The 24,869-nt window shown below is 33.8% G+C and overlaps 1 protein-coding gene across 8 annotated transcripts in view; it reads left to right on the top strand.

Annotated features, from left to right (window-relative positions):
• PCDH7 (protocadherin 7) overlaps nucleotides 1-24,869 on the top strand; it is a 263,099-nt gene that overhangs the window by 110,363 nt on the left and 127,867 nt on the right. For 3 of the 8 annotated variants that reach the window (XM_031504566.3, XM_021554318.4, XM_085577768.1), the window contains one exon: nucleotides 14,449-14,665. The exons of 1 other annotated variant lie outside the window; for it this stretch is intronic. In XM_031504566.3, the coding sequence (XP_031360426.2) occupies nucleotides 14,449-14,665 (217 nt within the window). The remainder of the gene's footprint in view (nucleotides 1-14,448; nucleotides 14,666-24,869) is intronic. 4 more of the 8 variants (XM_085577769.1, XM_021554319.4, XM_085577770.1 and 1 more) reach the window with 2 other exon arrangements.

A 24,869-nucleotide genomic window follows, 5' to 3' on the forward strand; every position in this document is an offset into this window, starting at 1 on the left:
GTTAAATTCAGAAAGAAGAAATAAAAATTTATTTCTTTTATTTTTGTACTTAGTGTTTTAAGTTCCTTCAAAACCCCTTCTTTATCTTTTCACAAAAGCCTGCATAAAGTTTGCCCTGAAATGACATTTTGTTGTCCAAACCACTTGTAGAGGAAATTTGCAACTCAGCCTTAATATAATTAAATGTCTCAGTGTTATAAAAAAATTATGTTTTTAGAAACTGATATACTTTAAATTGTTTCAAGGAATACAGTCTTACAAAAACAACTGCAAGTGTTTTTATCTATACAGGAAATATTTCAGAAATTCACATAATTAATAATAATAAAAATAACAATAATAATAATAATTTATTTTCTACATTATAATGGGGTAGAAGAATAATTTAAAAAATTCTCTTACAGCTTTCTTGGACTTTGACAATATGTTTTTTCTTTAAAAATCAAAAGTCTTTCAATACTTTAAATATTATTTTCTTTCCTTGTGAATTACAAGGTATTTTTGTATACATCAAAAAATGTCTACTTGTGCCATGCTTGTCATGTCCTATTTAGGGTATCTGTGAGCTTAACCTTGATCTTGAAATCAGAATTTGAAATATTAACATAATTGTGCAGCTGCAGAAATTGTAGTTTTAGCTGGTTTTTCAGTTTAGTGAAGTTGAGCTTTTTTGCGAGCACATATACTCCCCTGAGACAGAGTAGCCTCAGAAGAAATTCTTTAAGTTAGGACACAGACAATGTTTGTAAAATCCTAGTGATGTGCCCCTTACTTTTAGTTATTCTTGCTGTGTTTATTTGCAGAGGCTAATAATTTGGAAACAATTGAAAGAAATCTACATGCAGTACTGGAAACATTTTATCAGTGATGTTTTGATATTTATAGTAGTGTTTTTGGCCAGAATTTTTCATAGAGTTATGTTCTGGTTTCCAAGAAGATTCATAGCATAAAAAATTCAGCAATACCCCCCTGTGTTCTGGATTCTTCGGGTTGTGGTGGCTCCCTGCAATGTCTTCAGTTATATGAAATCCTATTTCACTAGCTTGTGCAATTTTTCCCATCTGTGCTCCCAACAGTCTCTGCCATAGGCTTATGAAGTCTGCTCATGAGGTCAAGGAAATCATTATACAAAGGTAAAGGATAATCCTTGTCTTGAATCTACAGATGGGTGAAAGACATTGCCAAAGCAAAACATGACATTTGTGCAGAGCCAGGAATTAAACCCAGACTTTCCAACATTCTTTTCCTTTCAACTTCCTTCCTTCTAGCTGAAGAGTGCTGTGAAAAATGGAATTACATGAGCATCACTTAATTACTTTACTATTAGAAAATTGTGCACTTTCTGTTACCTTTTACATAATGGCTTAAACAGGTACAATTTCATCTTTGAAGGCATGAAATTGAAGAAAACAAAAAGATAATTGGTCTAACTGTTCCATTCAGAATTCTGAATAAGAACCGTGCATTCAATTCTACAGAGACTGTAGTTTTACATCTGTTTTGATCCAATAACCTATAATCATCTAGAACAATCTGAAAAAGCCATGTCATTTAAGATGAAGACATCTGCATAAAATCAATTATAATTTATTTATTCAAATCTCTCTAAAAGACTCACAAGTATTGAATTTCTTTTTCACTGTAAAGTTCTTGTATTCAGTTTCTTTCCCCTACATCTGCCCAGACTTTCTGCTTTGTTTGTCTTGAACTGGAAAGAGAAACATTTTTACTACCACTTATCTAGGAGAATTTTTGGACAAAACTCAAATATAAATATTTGTGCTTTAAAAGTTACAGACATAAAACTGATGCAGTGCTAAATAATTTTGTTGGCCAGATGGCATAGTGGCAGCAATAAAGCAGCGAAATGGGAGAGCAGCATTTAATTCTGGACTTTGAAATAGGGGTCTGCTCTTGGTGAGATTGATACTGTTTTATTTTTAGAGGGCATTGACCAGAAAGTGCTTTGTTAATGCCAGCTGGCTTTGTGAAGTGCATGCTGCCTCATGCAATCAAGATCCAAGACTGTCTGCAGCCATGACAATGCTGTTGCCCATTATGTTGTATTATTTGAAAAAAGAAAAACATCTTGGTATAACTAGGGAAAGAACAGACGTCTGGAGTCAGACAACAAGAGTACATTGATTTATATCAGCCAAGGGTTTGACCTCTCTAATCTTATTCATTCACATTAAATAAATGAAGACTAAATAGTGAAATTAATCCTGAAAGTTGCAGCATTCAATGTGGAAATTGCAGACATTCAACTATATGGTGTTGTATAAATACAGGCGCAAAGCACTTAAGCAGCTCACAAACAGCCTTCCAGTGCAGTTCATTTAGAGCTGGCTGGGGTGACTTCTCACAAAAAAACAATTTGTGGTGTAAACGTATAGCAAAGGTTAGACTGAAGCCCACATTCCTTGCCAGAAAGGCTCTCTCTGTTATATCCAGAGAATCAAAGCATTGCTATTGCCCAGCTGAATATTAAGAATGATCATGTCCTGTGAGGGTTCCAGTACTTGATATCCATGCAGTTTATCAGAACCTGCAGACCAGCCTTATCTTGTGGAGTATGTGATTATTTTCTAAATTATATGACATTTTCAAGATGTGACCTTAATTTCTCTCTGAATTACAATACTATAAAAATTAGGTTTTAGAATGAAAAATTCTTACATTTTAGTTTCATTCTATTTTTGCTTTAGTCAAATGTTACTCTTTTTTTTTTTGTGACACCTAATTTTCCCAAAACTGATAATGTTATGTTCTTTATCCCACTTTATGTTCCACATGACACTGTACCATGAAAGAATGGAATTACATCAAGTAATTACATCAAGTGTCCAAAGCATTTTTTTGCTTTCAGTGCTTCCCTTTCTGAAGACAAAGAAAGATGGTTAGGCCAAACATTCCATCTCTATGTTACCCTTCTTAATGGTAGAAGCAATGAGAGTTTATTTTGCCTTGTCACATTTTTTTTAATGGTATCTTAATATTAAAAACTTATTTGGAACTGATAACAAGCATCAGACTGTCTTGAATTACAGTCTCAGCATTAAAAACATTCCTAGATGAATATTTGAGAAAGTGCACAGTAAGAATGAATTGGGATGTCTGAAAACACAATCCGGACTTCTTTTAATCATCTTTCAATCACAGCATTTTTCTCTGGGCCTGTAGTTTCTTCCAGGAAATTCATCAGACTCTGTCTTTGTGATGTTGAAAGCTACCCATTTGGTCCATAGCTGTGAAATTAAAGAATATGAACTCCAGCTTCTGATCTCTTTGTAGAACTTTCTAGAGACTCAGTGTCTTTATGAACAATTTTGATAATGTTCTTATGATGAAAAAATATCTGTAAAAATGTGATTGACAGGGATGACTATGCAGTGACTACTAAAAGTGTAAGGTTTAGTGAACCATGATTTGGACTCATCCTTCATCAGCTGCATAACAAAATGTATCATTAATCCTTTTTTGTCTATTTTATTTATATGAGACATTCAATCAAAACCAGCCATTCATTAAGCTTAGAGTATTTTTTCTTTCTACTGTCTTATTTTCAGAATGCTTTAAAGTGATTAAAGGAACATGAAAATACATGTTCCTGCTAAGAAAAATTAGTGCATCTTTCTTACAAACAAATAAATAACCAATCCAAAGAAATGTCTTTGATTGTTTCCACAGATAAGCTATGCAGAAAAGGTTTTGGAAGGGAAGCAAAAGACCTGATTCTTTTAAAAGAGAATCTTTGCATCAATCTGTAGTTCTAATCATTGAAGGACATCCTGCATTCATCAACAGAATAAAGTATTTTTGTATAACTTATTACTATATAATGATGGCTGTCGTACCTGAAGTTTTATACTTCAACTTTATTAAACTGTTAATTGGACACGTATAGCTAGCCATGTTTTTAATTGAGAAGGAGCTCTTTTTTTTATGTGCACAAGTTTGAGAATATTTCAGCTAACATGACTATTAAAACCTATTGATAGTAACACTATAAAAAGTTATACTCTTGAGTAATTTAAATATTTTTATTATAACTGGCTTTTCTTTTTTTACAGTATTTTATGCGTGCATATTCATTTGACTTGTAGTCAGATGTATAAGTACTTTGATTATTTTTCTAAGTGCATGAGGAAAATATTTTGAGTGATTAACATATGTCCTTTTTTGGGACCAAATCTGAAGAAAAAGATAAAAGTGATTTTGACATGAAAAAATTAAAATTAAACTGCACATGTGAAAATCATTTCCTAGGATAATAAAGGTAGTTATATTCAAGGATTTAATGAGGAGCATGTTTTTTTTTCTCAGACAATTGTCTCATTGGCTTCTTCAAAAGTCATGCTTTTACTATTTGGCTAGTGCATGTATTGGCAAACATCTGCCAGGAAAGTTTTTATTAGACAACACAAGTTAACATTTGTTTCAGTAGAATTTCACCACCAAACTTTTGAAGGAAAAAAGAATGAAATCAAGCCTATTCTTCTGTGACATTACACCATTTTCTCACAGTAATAGTTGCATAACAAGTTGATGATTGTAATCTATTCCACAGGTGAATATATCAGTACTTCTTTAAAGCTGTACATACAAAGCACCTTTAATATACCAGCAACATAATCAAATAGTTAATGAACATTTAGAGTCAAGTGGAAAGTGACAGTTTCACATTTCAGTAGTTGTAAGCAATTTTGCTTTACATGCATGGTATTCCAGATGGCCATAGTAGAAAAGAGGCAGCAATAGCTTCATATCAGTAAGTTTATAATTTATAAATTTAAAGAAACCCCCATATTGTTCTTTAATTTTGGTTATTTTTGCAACAATTAGTTTCTTATAAGCTAAATGTCTCATTTTAATTTTGAAATACCCACTGCAATTCAAACATTTTCTTGCAATAGAAGAAAATACAGATCCTGTTTTTTCAGTAATGAAATACTTTTAAAGTATTTTTTCTATATGAAATATGAAAAAATAAGTAAATTAACAAATAGCCTCACATCTTTATCAGTAGTTTAAATTATACAAGGTAGCTGTATAGATAAAAATGCTTGGAGTTTAGTTCTGGACATGGACATCCTCTGTTATATATCCATAAATACCTTTTATATTAATAATATTAATGATTGGCCTTTTTAACAATGACAGCACATAGGTGAGATATAAGGCACAAAAATTTCTACTTTGATTCAATGTATGCATTAATAATTCAAAACTTTTCTAATGGTAACTTTTTAAATATATTTTTAGCTAATAATTTCTATACAGAACACTCTTGTGTATTTTCAATTTATTCAAAATGTTTCATCTCAGCAGGAATAATATTTTACATTAGATAGAAGACATTACTTGTGCATCAGTGATTTGCTAATAATAAGGCTTCATGTGTTGAAAGGTTCATATATGCTTTAGCTATCTATGTCTGCTTTCAGTAGCATTCTGGCAAAGATTCCTTTGCAGAATCTTTGCAGCCTCTCTGAGCAGAGAAATAAAACAAAGAGAAAGCAATTTTTAAAAATTGTCTCTGTCTACAGTAGCAAATAGAATGGCTCAAGAGGAATTGATTTGAATGGTGGAACATTGGGCTCTGAGAATTATTTTCATACTATATGCATTTTGTGGAGATTCACTGTGGAGTAGCTTGTCTGATACTGTGAACTGAGCTCCTTTTAGTCCAAGATGTCTAGGGAGGCAGTCCAAGACATCTAGGGAGGCTTTGGGGTTTGATCCAAAAGGGTCCAATGTATTTGCTTCTTGATACTTCTTCCAAGGATAGCAAAGTACAAACTTGGGGGTAAGGAGATTTCATTTCTGTCATCTATACCTTTGGTGAACTAAAATATAGTGTAAATGGCTTTCCTCCATTCTAAGTTTAAGAAGTATATTCTTTTTCCTTTCTACACATTAAATTATTGAATAATATTCCAGATTCAAGAGAAAACGATGATGTTCACAACCCAAACATTTGGGTGACTGAGCTGGTAGGATGGCAAATTAGAGTTTTGTTTGTTTTCAGCCAATTAAAAACTTTAGTGAAACAGCATAGCAAAGATAAAGATTTCTCATGCTGAAAGACAGGAGCCAAGAGACACAATATTCTGTGAACCAATATCCCTGGAGTAGTTTCAGGCAGCATATTCTTTGCTGAAAACCAAAGAAAACAAAACAAACTTCTCCAGGAAAAAAAGGCTCCCCAAATATTTCAGCAAAAGATAATATCACTGAAAAGTTTGAGAGAACATAAGTCAAGAATGTGAAAGTGTAAGCAGTGAATAGTACCACATATTGGAACTTAGCTAAAAGAACACTTCTATACTGTTTTAATAATAAATTTGAGTCAAAGAAGTGTTCAGAAGATTTCGAGGGAGATTATTAGAAAGAGTAGATTACTGGAATCTAATGCATCAAGTTCAGAAAAAAAATACTAGATACACTGAATTTCTGTTTAGTCTTCATGAAAGATATAGGAAAACCTTCTGTTTTAAGAAAATTGAAAGAGATATAAAAATCTTAATTCATGTTGTAATTGGTCTTGGTAAGAGAAAATGTTACTTCATCCATGTAATTTTGCAGCAGAATAATAGGAGAGCACTTCAGCATCAAAGATGCATTGTGTTTATAATTTTCAAACAATTGGACACAGAAGTGATAACAAAAATACATTTAATGAGCAGTCAAAAGAGTATGCTAAAATTATTTTTACTGTCTCTGATGAGATTCTCATTTATTCTTCATTTTTATATGCTTACATTTCAATAGCAAGCAAGAACTCTTGTGATGTGCTAAGAACATTGGCCTACAGGCCTTCTAAGATTTTGTCTAAATTTTCTAAAGAAGCTTGTGTGTTGTATTTTGATATGGAGATCTCGCACAAAAGAGTATTTTATCTTTGAGAGTATCTTTGAGTAAGAGATGTTCTTCATATTACTGGTTCTTTGGTGATATACACTGAAATAAAGGAATGCCTTTTATTTGTTTACTTAGAGACAAAAATTATTAGGAATTTACTTAATGAATGTACCTAGGTGAATAAAAATAATTTTGGCCTGCTCAAAAGTCCTTGTTGTGATTCAGAAAGGGAAGTTTGGATAACAGGAAACAGAATATATTTGAGAAAAGCACTAAGCTCAAAAAGAAAAAATATGTTTGAATGTTACACTATGATATTTATAATGTAAAATGAATTATGAAATATTATCCATGAATAGCAGATCTTAACATGTAGCCTTGGGCTTAAACAAATAGATATTAGTGGATGCATATTTCAACTTTATACAGAACAACAAAATGCACTTCTGGTTCATGACCAGAATACCACTACTGTGAGAAAAGTTAATAAAAGAGAAACCAAAATAAATGAAAATAAGCTAATTACAGTTCATCACAGGCAATGTCTGCTACAGAGCTGTAATATCAGCATTTTTCTCCTCTTTTAGCCTGCTAATCTAATACTAATCTCAGGTGTTTCAGACTTCCCATTGAAAAAATAATGCCTGTTTAATTTAATTTCCTGCCAATTTTATATTAGCTGCAATGACAGAAGTTTAGAACAGAGGAAATATGTGATTTGAATAGGGAAAAGATTTGTGTGGGTTGAAACTATTCATGCAGAATAGGAATCATTCATTAATATTTTGTTTGTCTTCCAACAAGCTTCCAGCAATTAAGAATGAATAGAAAGAAAAGGATAATGACATGTTGTATCAAAATTCAAGTGCTAAAGAAACACTTTGAATTTATGTGATCAGTTGATGCCTCTCTTCTGCCTGTTTTTCAGGTCTACCCTGTGCACACTTCAGAGTCACTGTATTAGTCTTAAAATCAGCTTGACATTGATTGACTTTCTGAAGCTAACAAGAATTATATTATTTAGGCCTGACTCATCACCACTGCTTTTAATGTTTGGTACAAGCAGAAAATACAGAAATTCCATTGAAATTTAAGAGAAACTTCCTTTACTCTTAGAGTTGCAAAATCACAGAACATCTTGCGCAGAAAGGTCACAAAGTCTCCATTCTTGAAGATACTAAAACCCTGATCAGATCCCAAGGCAAAGTGCTCTAGCCAGCTCCACTTTGAGCAGGAGAGTTGGACTAGATAATCTCCAGCTAGCTGTTAGGTATTGTGATCACAGGAAGGCCTGGAAACCTTATTATCTTTGTCCAAGTGTTAAGCAATTAAAATAGTTATACTTTAGTGCATACACTTTGTACACAGAATAAGTTGTGGGGTAATTGGCTGAGAAATGGTTGATAGTTGCAAACTTAATTCTCTAAATAATTAAATGCAAAAAATATTTACTCTGTCACCCCACTACTCCAGTACAAATGTACCAACATTTTTGAAGAATGTTTATAATGTTGATAGCAACAGATATAGAGAAATAATGAAAGAATAAGATCCATGAGCAGTGTGAAATATCAGGAATTACAATGCAAAACTTCAAAATCTGGGATATGAAAAAAAAATCTCCCATAATGGTGAAAAAGTGTCACGATTAAGCCTTGTGGAGCTATATGGATATATTGTTTTTTATCTAGTCTGGCCAAACTCTGTCCCTAATGTCAACCTCCAAAACTAGGGTTCTTCATGTATTAAAAATATAATTTTAGTTTCCATCTTGGATAGGGATAAATTATACCAGAATTGCACCATAGAATAATTAATAAAGCTCAGTTACTATGCATAGCAGGAAGGGTATGTCTTTGGCATTACAGTGTTTTTTGTTCTATGGATGAGTGGAAAGGAAACTATCCCATTTAAGAAACACAGATGAAACAAGGAAGAAATGTAGATTTACCACTGAGGTATAATGCAAAGGTATATCTTTTGTCTGTGATCTGTTCACCTCCAAGGTCAGATACAATTAGGAAGAACACCATATGCTGTTCTCAGAAAAGATGATATCAGTTTTCTGAGGGTGAAAATTATCAAACCTACAGTCTTCTTATTAAATTTATGGTCTTCTTACTAAACCTGAATATTTTAAGTCCCTACTAAAGGAATAATAAGTGCTTAAAGTTACTTTTTTGCTGGGATAGACAAATTGAACAATTGTGGACTTCTTTGGGTAAAAGTTACTTTACCATGTTGATTCACAGTGGTGATAGATACAGCTGGATTAATGTTGTGCATTGAAAATCAATGAAGCTAAACAAAACATTGTTCCCTCATAGGTAGGTGCCTTAATTTGTCAGCACTTGGATAATGCATTGCAGCTGACCTGAAGCTGCCCCCTAAACTCAATCAGCCTAGAAGAAAACAAGTCCCTGAATAAGCCTGGAATAGATTACATTCAAACCCAAGCAAAGACCACAGTCATCCCTGTTCTAGCTGAGATGCAGATACACCACTGGCCAGAGAGCTGGGCGGAAAGAGATCCCATCCAGTCAGCTATCTGAGCCTGGGAAATCCAAAACCCCTGTTAAAAGGGAAGCCAGATTAAACTCATTGCTGTTTGCTAAGGACTCAGTGTTGTGTTTTGGAGGCCTGTGGGCCTGCTAGACTTCCTGGGGCTATGCCCTGGAGGAATGTCCCTTAGAACTTCAACCTCTCCCATGGACTACTGGTACATACTGTCTGGCGACTACCTGCCACGACCTCGGGCAGATGGAATGAGCCAGCTGGCACTGCCTGTGTGAGGCCAGGTGGCCACCAAAAGTGAGGACACCCCAGGGGAATGGCATCTGCCAACCTGGTGGTGCTGAGTGCTGCGGCATGGGTTGTGCAGCTTCGGTAGCTCCACATGATGAGAGGAAGTGAAGGGATGAGACAAGGACACTTGTCTGCTAGCCCAAAGAGTCTTTATTTTCCCCAGGTGGGGCAAGAACAAAGATGCTCTCTGGGTGGGTGCAGGAACAAATGCCAAAGAAATCAAAGATTACAGCAACTCAAATAGGGGGTGGGTGCAAACCTGTCTCGCCCAATGGGGATAAACCAGAGAAGGATAACACCAATTACAACAACCTATGATAACATAACGGGAGTAGGCACAAGGTCAGGGGACAAATAGAAAAGCTAAACTGGGGTGATTGATAGAGAACTTTCTTGAAGAAACTAGGGGTGGTTACAGGACTGACAACCAGAAGAGTATGAACAAACTCTGATTGATTGAACCAAATAAGGATAAAACAGAGAGGTAAGAAGATGACAGATAACTGGGGAGCCAAATGGTGGGAACTTTTGGGGTAAACAACTTCGATCAAACCAACTGTGAGGGGAAAAATGGGGGAGCATAAAAGATAACTAACATTAATAAAACCAACTGGCTAAATCAAACCACACTGCAGCAATGCTGTTAATCAACCCCAGTGCCACTATCCCTGTTGGCCCCTTGGCTGTTCAACCACCTGTTAACCATATATGGTCAAGGTTCGAGCAGTTTCTTTGTTCCTTTTACCCTTGTTGGTACCCTGTCAGTTTACCCTTGTGTTTCCCTATTGGTCACTGTAATCCTTTTCCTGTTCACACCTTCAGGTGATTGGTTGTTGCTTTTGGATTCGCCCATTTTTACTAGTACGTAGTCCTGGACCCTGTACCTGTGTCTGTGTCCCTGGATGCTTTCATCGTGTTGGTGAAATAAACTATCACTGGAAACCTATGCAAAGACTGTTCCTGCCTCTGCTGTCTTAGACAACCAGCTGCTGCGTGTGAGTGTGGTATTTGCTGTGTGCTTGGTGGAGCGTTCTCCTCATGGGAGTGCTTCAGGATGGTCGCAGCAATCTACCATCTGCCCGTGCTGAAACATCATGTCATGTGTCTGTCACCAGCCCATGACTCCACAAAACTCTTGGAAAATTTCTCATGTCAATTTTTCTGAGAAATTGATGGTATAATTTTATAAAGAGTAGAAAAAAATTAGTATATAGTCTGTCTTTGCTTGTTAAGGTGGAGCTTGCTGTTCTTATTTTTTTCATGGCAATAAATACATAAGACAAGCATTCTACCAATATTTTTTTGTAAGTATTAATGTTTGTATTTATCATTTTTCTCTCTTGTTTTTTTTTCACTAATATGCAGCTTTATGTGAAACCTCAACTGTTTTACAGATTAGGATATAAACAAAGATTAGAGTATATGAAGAAAGTTATTGGTTTTGGAGGGGACTTATTGCATTAATAGAAACTAATACATAAGTGGTGCTTATTATGTATTAATTTTCTAGTGTTCATAACCAAGTTCATAGGGATCTAAACTCATTTAACTTAAATGCTCTTATTGGTAGCAATTAAAGGACTGTTGTGAGTTTCATGAACAGTAACATGTACATGCATGTACTGTTTTTTTTTCAGAGGCATTTTAGAGCAATCCCATACTGCTGTGTTTTTATCCACTTTATCTCTAAGATGTCCTAGGGTTTTGGGTGTAAAAATGAGGTGCCATAGTTCATTTAGCCCACATATTCCAAGTATGTAAAAACTCAATATCTTTTATAACTGGTAGTTCTGCTATGACAAATGTTTATCCAGATTATACTGTCTAAGCTATATGGTAATTCACACATCAGAGATGATGACATGTGGGAAACAGTCAACTGCAATACAGATATTTAATTTTTTTGTTCTTAAAATTCTTTATATTAATCACATGGAGTGTTTCTAACTATGCAGGTAATAGACATATATTATAATGCAAGTCTATTTCTTTTTATTGGAAAAGTACAGGCCATGATGTTATTTCATGGGGCCGGATGCATTCAAAACTTGCAATACATTTGCCTGAGAAGGTCTGGTTCTCAGAGGCAATGCAATAGAAAGGTCAGAATTCTGATGCTTATACTGCAAGTAAAAGTGCAATAAATCTTGCAAAATAGCCATTAACATGCACATCATTCTTTCAGAAAGAATTTTATCATCATTATGTCATCCTCATTGATATTCTGCGCAAAGGGCTGAACTGGCTCTACTGAACTGAATATTCTGTGTGTTAGTTTTGTGTTAGATAATTCCTATTCAGTACAGCACTTAAGAAAAAAGCAATATCAACACCAAGATCTGTTTAAAAACTATTACTAACAACATAGTAAAAATACATCCCATTTCTTTTAGTTTCAAGGATTTGTAGTAGTATGTTCTTAGGGAATTTTCAGCCTCAGCTATAAAACAGCCCAACTTTGCATCTGCCATCTTCCCTACATGCCAATTAGGTAAGGCATATAACTTTCAAAGAATATGTGAAAATGAACAGGATGCTCCTAAATATTTATAGCTTGTTCCAGAACTTATTTTAGATAACTTGGTAGCTACAGATGTGATAAACAGGTGCTCATTTCTTGTGATCTAGTTGAGTCTGATTTCCAAGAAATCAATAAGAAATGGAACATAAAGTTCCAAATATTTGATGACTTTTTCTTCTAATTCCCTTTTAAGTTACATCACTGCTCTTGCAGGAACTGTAGATGATACAAAGTCCTTCTGGTGTTGAGGAATGCAGTCAGTGCAAGTAGGTTGGTGAGGAGCTGCAGTGGGAGCTCTGGGCATTGGGAGCCCCAGGCAAGAGGCCATAGACTACTAACCCTTTGCATAATAAAGGACATGGGGACCTGTCCCATACAGGTGACCAGACAATCAGAGACAGAGCAGAAACTGAAGAACCCAAGACTTCCATGCTGTTAGACTATGAAAGTATAAAACCCCATGATTTTCTCTGCTCAGGGTCCCTCCTCAGAGGTACCAGCTCAAGCTGTTACTTTTTTATATGGTAATTGCATCATGACTAAATTATTTTAAGGATTGAGACTCTGCTATAGGAAATTTGAGGTTGAGCCAGTAAGGAAACCTAGTATGACTCTTTGAGTTTGATGTGTGTAGATGCCAAAGGGCCTCTCTCACAGCTCAGTTGATCCAAATGTGACTGCCAAAATAGTTTGATATTCAGCAATAATCTATGGGATGTTCTAAGTGAATTCAAATCTTGGAGATTCACAGTTTGTGTCATTGGCCCATAACTATAATTCATGTATAGTTAGAGATTACAGTATCTCATTGCATGAAGTTTTGGTCCATCAAACAGTTATAGTAGAGTATTTCTGGTAACCCACCTGTTTAAACTTTTGATCTACTCATGCCAGGAAGGTTTAGTATCATATTTGTTGTCCAGCCTGTCTACCATCAACACTAAGTGCCTTGATATCTTCAAAGTTTCGTACCCTCAAAAGAATTTTGTATCCTCAAAATGAAACTACCTCCACCTACCCCTCTACTTGTAAACCTGATGTGGACTTCTGTTCTTCAGGGCTTGTGTGAGTGGTTGCAGTTGCTGTTTTCTCCCTTCTGGCCTGCATATATATTTCCATCCTATAGTGACTACAGTTGCCATTGGGAGTGATGTATGCCTATGTCTCATTTTAACATAGGGCTTGAAACACATCTGAAGCCAAAAATAATAGCACTGTCAGACACCCCATTTTAAACACAGGAAAATTTCTGTGGTGTTTTATAAAATGAATCTATTGGTGTTTTTTTCAAAAGGTGCTTTCTAGAACAGACATTTTTCCACAGTTCTCTAAATGTATCATTAAATTATTTTAAATGTATCATTGCTGCTTGAGTGTAGTTTAAATCCTAAGAGAGTCTCCTAACTTCTCACTGAAAATCCTGCATGTCCTCAGCGTCCTCTGAAATGTGAGGGATTGATTCTTCCATTTCCTGGGATTCTCATTGGTGCCAGGGTTCAGCATGTAGGCTTCCAGAGCAACAGTAATATCTGTCATTTTGAATGAATACAAATCTCTAACAATCCATGTTTGTACAGTCCCAGTGGAAGCATGTTGTGTCAGCTGTGCTTTCGGTACTTTAAAGGCTTTATTAAGTCAGCTGGCAACACACCCTGTCTCCAGGTACTGGCTTTTATGGCAAAGGACCTAAGAGACTTTTTTGTCCCTTTTCTTTTTTTTTTTTTTTTTTGCTTTTTCCCTCCCTCCTTTCCCATGTTAACTAGCTGTCAGAAACACAGGTAGTGATTTTATAGAAATCTTATGGGTGTGTTGGGTTGCTATGTTCATAATACACACAATATAGTTTACAGATGAGCACTTTTACCCACCCACTCAACCTTATGCATACATGTGCCCACACTGTCAAGTACCTTTATGCAGTCTGATATTAATTCTGATCAACCTATTATCACTGATTGATAGAGAAGCTGTACAAAATTTATAAATAATTATAACCAGCTTTCTTAGTCCCTGTAGCCATTCAAAAGGAGGCTATGATAAACTGTGTGAAGGTTCTGACCACATATTACAGTAAAATTCCATGAATACTCTATCCACTGGCCATTTATGTTAAGAACTGTACTTTCTGTTTGCTTAAATGTAGACAAAATTGTTTAATTGGTAAATGTTAAAATATTAGTTTGCTTAAGTCGTGTTTTGAGAATCAGTTGTTCAAAGACTGAACTTTGCAGTGACATTCAGAATCTTTTCTCTTGCAGCCGTTTCGTAGAGTGACGTTTTCTGTTGTGAGTCAGCCTCAGGACCCGCATCAAGGGTCATTGCAGAGTTGCTATGACAGCGGTCTGGAGGAGTCAGAAACACCAAGCAGTAAGAGTTCATCAGGGCCAAGACTGGGTGCCCTTCCACTCCCAGAGGACAACTACGAAAGGACTACGCCGGATGGCAGTGTTGGTGAGGCAGAGCATATGGAAAATGGTAGGGGCAAACACAACATTCACACACATAATCTCACTAGCAAGTGATACTAAGTAGACTTTTGAAAGGTCAGTCCAAAACCATAAATAAATATGTTAAATAATTAATATTGTAATTATTTGATTTTAAAGTTTGTTAAAATGCAGGTATACAAAATAATGGAACATAACAACACTAATTAAAACAGCTTTTTTTTTTTACATTACTTAAAATCTATGCTGCAGAACCGGTTAAAACACTGAAAAAAATATCAGTAGAGGTCTGGGGAAATGGTAATTGAATAAAATTATATACTTTTCATTTTAGATAAAATACCATAAAGGACATGTATAGCCTCACTTCCTTCCATTTTTGACTCAAAACCTACTTAGGAAATTTCCCAGAATGCAATATATACAGCATCAGGAAAAGAAAATAGTATTTTAAAACCCCACTCTAGAGAATTCTCTTTTCCCCAAAAACATTATATAGACTGTTTTCAAAATAAAACACAGTGTCAAGTCCATTCTTCATTATTCAGATTAGAAGAATATTACTTTCCTTTTCTTCACATTTTGTATTGGACAGTACTTTTACAACATTTCATTTAAATTCAGTGTCCATTTATGTAGAAAGGGAAAATGTTAAATACTTATTTATTTCATAGTAACTCTCCTATTATTAGAAACAAAAAAATATTAATATAAGTCTCAGGTTAGGTTGTTTTTCTTTTTCTTTAAAACTATTCAGTATTAAAAAACAAAAAAGACTTTATTCATTTTGAAATGCATTTTATAAAATGCAAATATTTCACTGTTCTCCACTTTTTGGCCTTGATCTAAAGTTTTATGGAGTCAGAGACTGACTTCATTGTATTTTCATTTTCCCATAAACAACAAAATAAATTAGTATAAGTCAAAGTGTACAGATTTTTGATAACTAAAGAAATAATGGGTTTTCTAATTTAATTTTAATAGGTGGGTACAAGAAGGGTGGTGTCTTTTTTTGTTATAGAATGAATTAATTAGTTTGGCTAAGTGCATGTTAGTTTTTCAGAGATTGCAATACTGAATAATTATTCTTGGGGTTTTGTCTTGTCTGAGATAGACATGTCAACCCATTAAAACGATGTTATTTTTCATAAGATGTTTCCAAATCTGGTGTGTAATGCTGAAGAATGGCTACAGCAGTCTACATATGCTTGAAGTATATATCCCAATAGCAAAAAAAATTAATTTACTAAAAAGGAAAACAGTATTATCCATCTAAAGTTATATTAGGTTATGTATGTTTATACATTTGCATTTATATATTTTCCTTGGTTGTTTATATGAATATATTTGTTTACATTTCATTTTTCTGGGGATGTGGTAGGGGGAAAAAGTGATAATGGTATTACTGGAAAAAATGTCAGAAAAAAAGCTTGTAGAGTTTGTACCTAAATTGGGCTGATAATTTTATTGTCTGTTTTGTAGTGAGATTTTGTTTTTAGGATGTTAAATTAAACAACTCATCAACTCCCTTGGACGTCCAGCAATATAGAGAATTTGTAGACAAGAGATTTTGAATTCAGGAAGTATTTTAACATAGGATATGCATGATCATGCTGGAGAAACTGTAGAATCAGAAATTAATATAATTTTTAATGTATTTGGTAGCTAATGAAAAAAAAAAATCGCACTAACTGACGTGCAATTGAAAACAAAAAGTCCTTGAGCAGTGTCATTAGTTAAAGCAAAATAATTTAAATTCTCATATTGATGCAAAAACTGGAATTGCATTCTAATAACTAAAATATTTCAGATGCTTCTTTTTCTGAAAATAGTTTCTTTTTTATTTGGTAGGATGAAATTTTTGGATTTGGTTTTGAAAATAGTATTCTAAAATTATTAGCTAGAAACATTGAGGTAGATAAATACACTAGTTCATGGTGAATGTACAAAAAGTCTCCAGTAAAAAAATTTTGTATGGTAAGACATGCATAGAATCAGGATTTCCTCCTCTATAAAACCTTGAACAGACACCTTTAAAAGGTGGGTGATATTGTGGTGAAAATTATACTGTACAGATTTCTGGATTTTGCTGTCACGTTTTAAAGACAAGATTTCAACAGTGGCATTTCATCTTACTCCACAAATTTCTGTTAATAATAATCTATAAATAATGATGGATCAGGATGGAATGTACTTTTGTTCCTTCATATATGTATTACCTGACATTTGAGTGAGAATTTTCTGTCATATGACTCTTAAGACCACTTGCATTTTAACTATTGATTTGTTTAAATTCTGATAATGTAGTCTTCAATATTAATGGATCATTCTGACAGAAATAGAATTGAAATTGAAGTCTGTCAAGTATTCATTTGTCACATTTAATTGGAATCTAGGTAATCTGCAGTATTTGGCTAGGTTAGGATTTAATAATGATTTATACTGGATTTTTATGAAGATCTTTCATGGAAACAGCATTTTGGAAATTATCTTGGTTATTAATTTTTACTTCAAATATTTACCATTTAATTTTGGTTGGTGTGAAACAATGCAGTTATAATTAATTGCTTTGGATTTCCTTTCATTTTAGAATTTGAAATAATAATCTTCAGCACAGTACATGAAAACTTCCAATATGTTTCCTTCTTTTTTTTTTTTCAAGCCTAGGTGACTAAGGAAAACAAGTAATCTTTACAGTTAAGGCAAATTTAAAAGATTCCGTTTACAGGCAGAGTATATAGGAAACTCAACTTTCTGTTTGCTCTTAAGGGTTTATTTACATTTTCTCAGTTGAGAATAAAACATTGGAAAAGTGGAAAAAATGGATAAGGGGGTTGATTTTCTTAGAATATGGTGTACATTGCCCACCAGCCTACATGACTGTCAGATGTAGATTGAAGTTTTATTCTGCTGATTAGCTGTGGTGTCAGATGTGGGAGAAAAAAAAAAAAGAAAAAAAATGTTAGCAGATTGACTGTGAAAATTCAGTAAGCAAAGATCTTTTTAATTAGTAAAAGCTGCACAACCAAAAGTAACTTCTGAGTTAATTTATCCCCTGCCCTTGGAGCTTTCCTTGCAAAGAAATTCTGCTGATATGTGCAGCCTTCTCTGATTTTACTGTTAAAATGGTACTGTCTTAATGTAAATTGCACAATAATTTTCTGAAGAACATTTCCATTACATTCATATTTGTATATCAAGGGCAAATACATTACCATGGTAAATTAGTTTCCTGGTCTTTTGTCATAGCTTTCTAGTTCTGACCATTCCTAATACAACTCAAAAGAATATTTTGAAAAAACTCTGTGACAGAAACTTCCAGAATTACTTCTCTTCCTGACCCCAACAGTTAATAGTCAGGATGTGATTTTCTAAATAATAATAATAATAATAGTACTAAAAACCCACTAATTTACCACAAGACAAATTACTGGCCGGAAGAATGTCTTTCAACAGTGAAATCCTCTGAAGGCTAACAAAATTGTTTTGGGTTTGCTTTTTTTAACTCTTATTTAACTGTTTTAGTGTCTATTCCTTTTTCTCCTATTATGAGAAAGATCATGGAAGTATTCAATTTTAATTTTTAAATACTATAGATTGTTATTTTTCCTTATAGTTTGCCTTTCCTCTGAATTATAAATCTTCCTAGAAGAAGGTTATAAATCTTCTTCTAGCAAAAGTAGGGATAGCTGGATATATATTCTCAAAACCTGAAGAATGGACAAGACTGCCTTTTCATACTAATTCCTATGTTATTGCAGATATGATCTTTAAACAGAGCTTTCATTGTTCTGTTTCATTTCCCTTCACCTGGTTCTATTAGGTCTCTCTCATGTTTCTTGCTCTCAGAAATATTTCATTATATTCCTTCTCCCTACCCCTTGAGTTCTGCACACCTACAGTTTATTTATGCATGTAGTGGCCTAATCAGTTTATTTTTTGTTTAATTTAGCTAGAGGACCTACAGTGGTGAAACTGCAGCACTGCAGGTTATGGCTTGTATGATCTTCCCTCGAGATTTGGTTCCATGCAGTCCTAATTAAACTGTGTGCCACACCTGAGATCTCTGCCTTAAAGCTAGCTCAGGTACTTCTACACGAACATGTCTTTGATCTGCAGCACAGAAAGTTAGGTTAGCCCATGTTTCTATATCAAATAGGGCTGGAGAAGAGCAGTCATCTCTGTGAAAGAAGGAAAATAAAGGAATGGTTTACAGATTCCATTTTTGCAGGGGGAAATGGAGTAAAGAAAGATTAAGTGACATGAAGTCACAGATAAAATAAGAAGCAGAGCTTAAAAAGGAGCTCAGAATTTTTGTGATTCAGTTACTTTACTCCCACAAAGAAATCAGTAGATAAATTACTCTCTGACTGACACATGAAATAAAAGCCAGGGAAGAGAAGTGCATTACCTTGGTTCACATAGTCAGATAATATGCTCTGTTTTCAATTACAATTTCAGATTTAGACTGCAAGAGTCAAAGTTCCACCATCAGTATAAAGAAGGGGTTCATAATATATGAAAGGATGGCTTGAAAATGCTAAGTGAATTTTGACAATTAATAAATGTAATTAATTTTATCTATAAAAGCATTCTTTCACATTTGCTTGTGAAATAGATTCTTAATCTGTTCTCGGACGAAAGTGTGAAGAAAAGAATACATTAATTTAGAGAACCTGTGTTTACAGAATCTATTTTCCTTTATCTTTTGTAGTGCAAATAACACAGCTTAATGTTCTTGAAGAATTAACTCTCCTCATTGTATAATGTCAAAAAGATACTCATTGACTTATTCCAGAGAATGACTGCATTTTTGCAGTTCCTATTATTTTCAAATGTTCTTTCCTTTTGAATTCAGATCCTCAAATTGCGTGAGAATAATTTTGTTTTAAAACTGTGTCCTGAAAATGTTGATTTAAGTAGTCCGTCTGAGAGGCTGAGTCAGTAAAGGTTTTCAATGTAATGGTTACACAGTAACAGTGACTTTTTTGTTTGGTCAGTTTCTTTTTATTCTGTCATCTCTGCTGCCTCTACTTTTTCTTAAATATAACTCTGCATGCATGAACCCAAAATACAAGAAAGTGCTGCAAAAATTATTATATAATACAAATACATAAGAATTCTTACCCTTGTTTCTGATGAATCTTAACCTATAATTAGGCACATGACGAATTTTGGATTTTGTAACACTAGCAACATACATGGGTAATGTGTTGGAACACATACATATTCAGTGATGAATTATATCTTGAACCAGTTTTTTTTTTTGAGGATACAGCATTCTGATAAGATCTGTGGAAAGACATTTCATAAGAGAGAAAAAAAGCCTAGCTTGTAAGGCAGAAGACAAACTGTGCAGGAATCCCTGACACACTAGTGCAGTCTTATGTAAGGCAGGGAACCTGTCTGAGAAGAATATTGGCTGCTTTTCTCCTTGATTTTTTTTTCATTTCTAATCTTTTACTGTGTTCCTTTAGATCAACTTACCCATCCCAGTATGTATGTCTGTGAATTTTTTCAACAGAGAATAAGTTTGATAATCTAGATGCACATTAATACTTTAAGTTTCAAAACTGTATTGTGCGTGTTATTTAAGAATTACTTGTATTTTGAAGTGTTATGTATATGTACTTGTAATAGAAATGATTTGTGGCAAATTCCTTGTGCTGATAGATATTTTTATATATTAGCTATTTTATGTTTACATTGTACTTCAAATGCACTGTGCAAAGTAAAGCCTGAAATATACACCAAATACGATCAGAATTGGCTCTCATTGAAGACAACAGAATCACATTTTTTTATACCTTTTCTATTTTCCTTGACTGTCCAGACAAATATCAACGACTCCTCTGTTCTGCTCATGAAAGTACCTGAGTTTGCTGTGAATGGTTTTCTGCTTGATCAGGATTTTAACTGCTTAGAGAACATATGATTGGATCTGCTGGAATCAAAGAAGAAATGCATATTTCTGTATTGGAAATCCACCCCCACACATTGGTAGCAAAGCAAATTATTCAGCACTTCTCTGATTTTCTGAATAGAATTGTATGGCTCTTCCTGTTCTCTCTGTTGCTCTCCCATTGTTATTGTTCTAGCTCCTTTTGTGCTGCTGTGTGAATAGCATATGCCTTTTTTCTGAAAAACATATTATAGGATTTCTGCCTCCACTCCTGATTTCAGTATCCTGCTCTTAAAAAGAAAATACACAGAGCAATGACTGTTCACCACTGTTAAAAATAGCCTATTGATAGCAGATAACTTGAAATGCCATGCACTAAATCTTTGATTTCTTTTATTACCATTTAAAAAAGGAACTCCATGTTTATATTTAATCAGTTTTTAACCAAAAATTTAAGGTGGAGGAAGACTTTGGATTTTTAAAGAACCACACCGGCAGTTATATCTGTTTGGATGAAGCAGTGAGGGAAGGGTTTGTATGTGCATGTGGGTGTGCACACTTGTACACATCTCAGTGAGTCAGTTCTCACTGCAAATACTCATGAGATCTAGACAGTTGCAGTTATATAACCTGCCTCATCTATGAATTTCAAATCAATTCACTGAGGTGGATATGAACGAACATACTAAACTGACAAGTGGAAAACTAAATGATCAGAAAGTAAAGCAGTATGTCCACTGTCATGCTGCGAATTGATCCAAACATTGTGCACCCCTCAAAAAGTAATAATTTGAACATCAACTTCCAGTTTGATGAAGGTTTTGCAACTGACTTAGTAAAGTTAGGCTTTTGTCCAAGTCTTCCGTGCCAGCTGCTAGCTCAGGCAGCCTCCCACTGATGCAGATTGCAGAACTCCCTTTGAAACTGTCGCAGTCCTCAATGTAGATGGAAGGCAAAATGCATTCCAAAATTTACAGACTCAAGGAAGAACAGACATCTGGTTTATGAATGGAATATTTAGCAACCTTTGCATCCAAGGCAGGCTCTTTCCTGAAAAAAATCTAATGCAAAGATTCAACGGAAATTTATTTTTCCTCTGTTCCAATCAGTCCTTTCAACATACTGTATTTCCCAGTTGGCTTTAATCACAGATTCTTCTGTTTTCTGGACAACACTTTCTATCCCTTCAAATCTTCAAGTATAATGAAGATCCAAAACATAGGGGTAATTTGTCTTAATTTCGGCAAAAATTAAGTTTTATATTATTTTTGTAAAATTTAAGTAATGTATAGGGTCAGACCAAAGATCATCTGGTGGCCAAAATAATGTGCCCAGTATAGCAGGACAAATAAACTGATTTGTTTTCCAAGTAGTCTTCTATATATCAACAGCTGGGAATTCTGATTCCCTGAGCCACATAATGTGCATTTAGTAATCTTTATGGATTTACATATTCAAATTTGTCCAGTTTCCATTGCATGCAACTATTATTATATCTTTATTCCAATGAAGGTTTTGAAAGTAATTGTGTGTCCCATTATTCTTGGACTGGACAAAGGAAAAATAAGGTGCCTAGTCTGTAAAGGAACAGTACATAGGAATTTTTTAATGAGAATATGTTTATTTGTACCCATACTAAAATTTGCTGTTGTATAAAAAGTTTATTCAGTTATTATTTCAAAAGTTTTAAACACTAAAAATTGAAGGCAAGTGAGTATATCTCTTATGTATTTTAGCAAACATAAATGCAAGTTTACTATATCAAAATCTACAGAGAGGTATTTAAAGGAATTAGAAGTTCCTGTATGATATATGTTATCTGTACTTCTGAAAATTCTATTTTATATTTATAGTTTATAACTGATTTTCAGAGCAATGGAACAATTTCTATGATGACAAGAGGATTTAAATGCAAGCATAATATGAATTCAGACATTTAAATATTTCTGAATATTACTATGGTATCACCTATATTGCCTTTTTTGCCTTAGCAGCAACACAGCATTTGATGTGAATGCCAACTCAAATGTCTTGAATAAGTAAAAAAAAAAAAAAAAATCATTTCATATGCTAAAACAAGACATACATTAGAATTTTTAAGAAATGGCTTCAATTTATTAGTACAGTAACTTAATATTCAGGGCTTCTTGACTTGTTTTGGGTAAGGAACAACAATAACCACAAAACCCCCACTACCAAAAAACAGAAGTTTTATGCTTCAACACAGTTTTTGTGAACAGATTTATTTCTTACATAATAAATGCAAAAGTCAGCATTTATTATGTAAGAAAATGTATTCTAGTAATCAGTGTTTTATAAGATGCTTTTTTGTTGTTTCTTTTTCTCTAGAGTAGAGTAATAAATTCTATCAATATTAATTGCAAATCTTTTATTGTAGATCAATTGCCATTCATGTTTAAAGAAGATGTCAATTCTTATACAGCTTTTTAGAAAGGACAAAATCATCTCTTACTAAATAAATTTAAAAAATTATTTTGATGGATTATTCAAATCTGTATTTTTTTCTAACATGTAAAATAGGAAATTAATACATAAAGGTAAATTTCTGTTTGGATAATAGAAAATGTAAAATGTAAAGGCAATGAAGGAAGAGCAGTATTGATAATCTATATTGATTTTTGTGTGCTTTCTTGCTATCAAGTGTACCCATACGAGCTTCCCCAACTTGCTTGCTTTAACCTGTTTTTTGCTATATCTAAGAAACAAATCAACCCTGAAGATCCCTACAGGGGCACTTGCTCTTTTCCTAAGCAATCTGCATTATTTCATCACAAAGGGAAAAACAATCAAAGTGTATCATATCTAAAACTGCCTGTACACAAGACATAGGACTATCTTTGACCAAAATGTTAGTTTTCTCCCATTATGGTTTTATGGCAGATTTATTTTCTGGATCCAAGGATTTTTCTGTCTTTTTCTGAAATTGTAATAGTGCTATAAAGACCAATACTGTCCGTAGAGATGATTCTGGGAAAAGGTTCTTTAAATTAAATCTCATTAATTCAAAAAGTGCGTGATATTTGTGCCCTGCTATCCTACTGTCTTTAAAGTACTTCAGCTTCACAGTCAGTGGTTTTCTTATGTAGTTGTCCTGCTCAAATTAATTCATATTTTCTTTGAAGAGGAGAATTTGTCCCTTTTTGGGGCAGTGCACTGATATTCACATCATCATGAGATATTAAGGTACTGCTATCAGTGGAATGTGACATTGCAAACTTTTATTACAAAGAGAAGGCAAAGAGAGTTGTTGTAATTTTACCTTCTACTGTTAGTCAATAATAGAAACTTCTATTCTATGAGTGGAGAATAGAAACCCATTAGTTTTTTTAAATAAAGTATTTGAGAGATAAGCTTATATAGGCATGATATGTTATTTTATTAATATCTCTCAATGTCTAATTCTATTAACAGTGGCCATCATTCCCTGCTACTGAATAAGAAAATCTATGCCAACGTTCTTTTCATATTTTGCTATGTATTGCAATAATAATATGGGGATTACTGTAATATATCAGTAGAATTGACAGCTCTGGATATGTGCTTGTTCTAGCTATCTCCTACACAGACATTATTCAAGTGTGTGAGAGAGTAATAAAATAGCTAACTTTGCTTTCTAACTTTCTGGTGGTTTCTAGGGCTAAGGGGGTTAAATGGACAAAAGAGGAGTAATCATGAGTAACATTATCATGTATTTTGATTTATAAAATATAAGAAATCTAAGTATTTTAGTTGTGTTTGAAGATGTCACATTCAATGACCCACAACATGATTAATATATTGTATTTAATGCAGTTTCACTATTCAGTTAAATTATTTTTTGTGAATAAAAAGGGTGAGCAAAGGTAGTTAAAATGAGACCTACTTAATTATATGTAAAGAAAGTTTTCATTCTTATTGAAAGCTTTCATGATGAGAGAAATTTTGTAATGACATATGAAGAATATAAGAAAAATATTTAAATAATCTCAGAGAACTAAAAAAATTATGGCTGTTTATTTGACAATATGCAAGGAACCTGCACAGTATGACTGACTCAAGAGTCATGGAATCTGCCTGGATGGCTCACATCCTTCCTGAAACTCTCTTTCCAACGTGGTGTTGTACACAAATACATTGAAGAGGCAGAGGAGAGAAGCAGCATGGACTTTGATTCTGCTCTTAGAATGCTCCAGATAGCCCTCTCATATTTTAGCATGAGCTATTAACATTTAGCATGTAGCAATTAACATTGGGCTGAGAAAAGCTGCAAGAAGAACAGGATTTAATAATTTTGACACTATATTGTATCTTCCTTTTCTTGGAAGCAATT

Source organism: Lonchura striata, chromosome 4, assembly GCF_050655825.1.
Source record: "Lonchura striata isolate lonStrDom1 chromosome 4, ASM5065582v1, whole genome shotgun sequence".
NCBI classification, from domain to species: domain Eukaryota; kingdom Metazoa; phylum Chordata; class Aves; order Passeriformes; family Estrildidae; genus Lonchura; species Lonchura striata.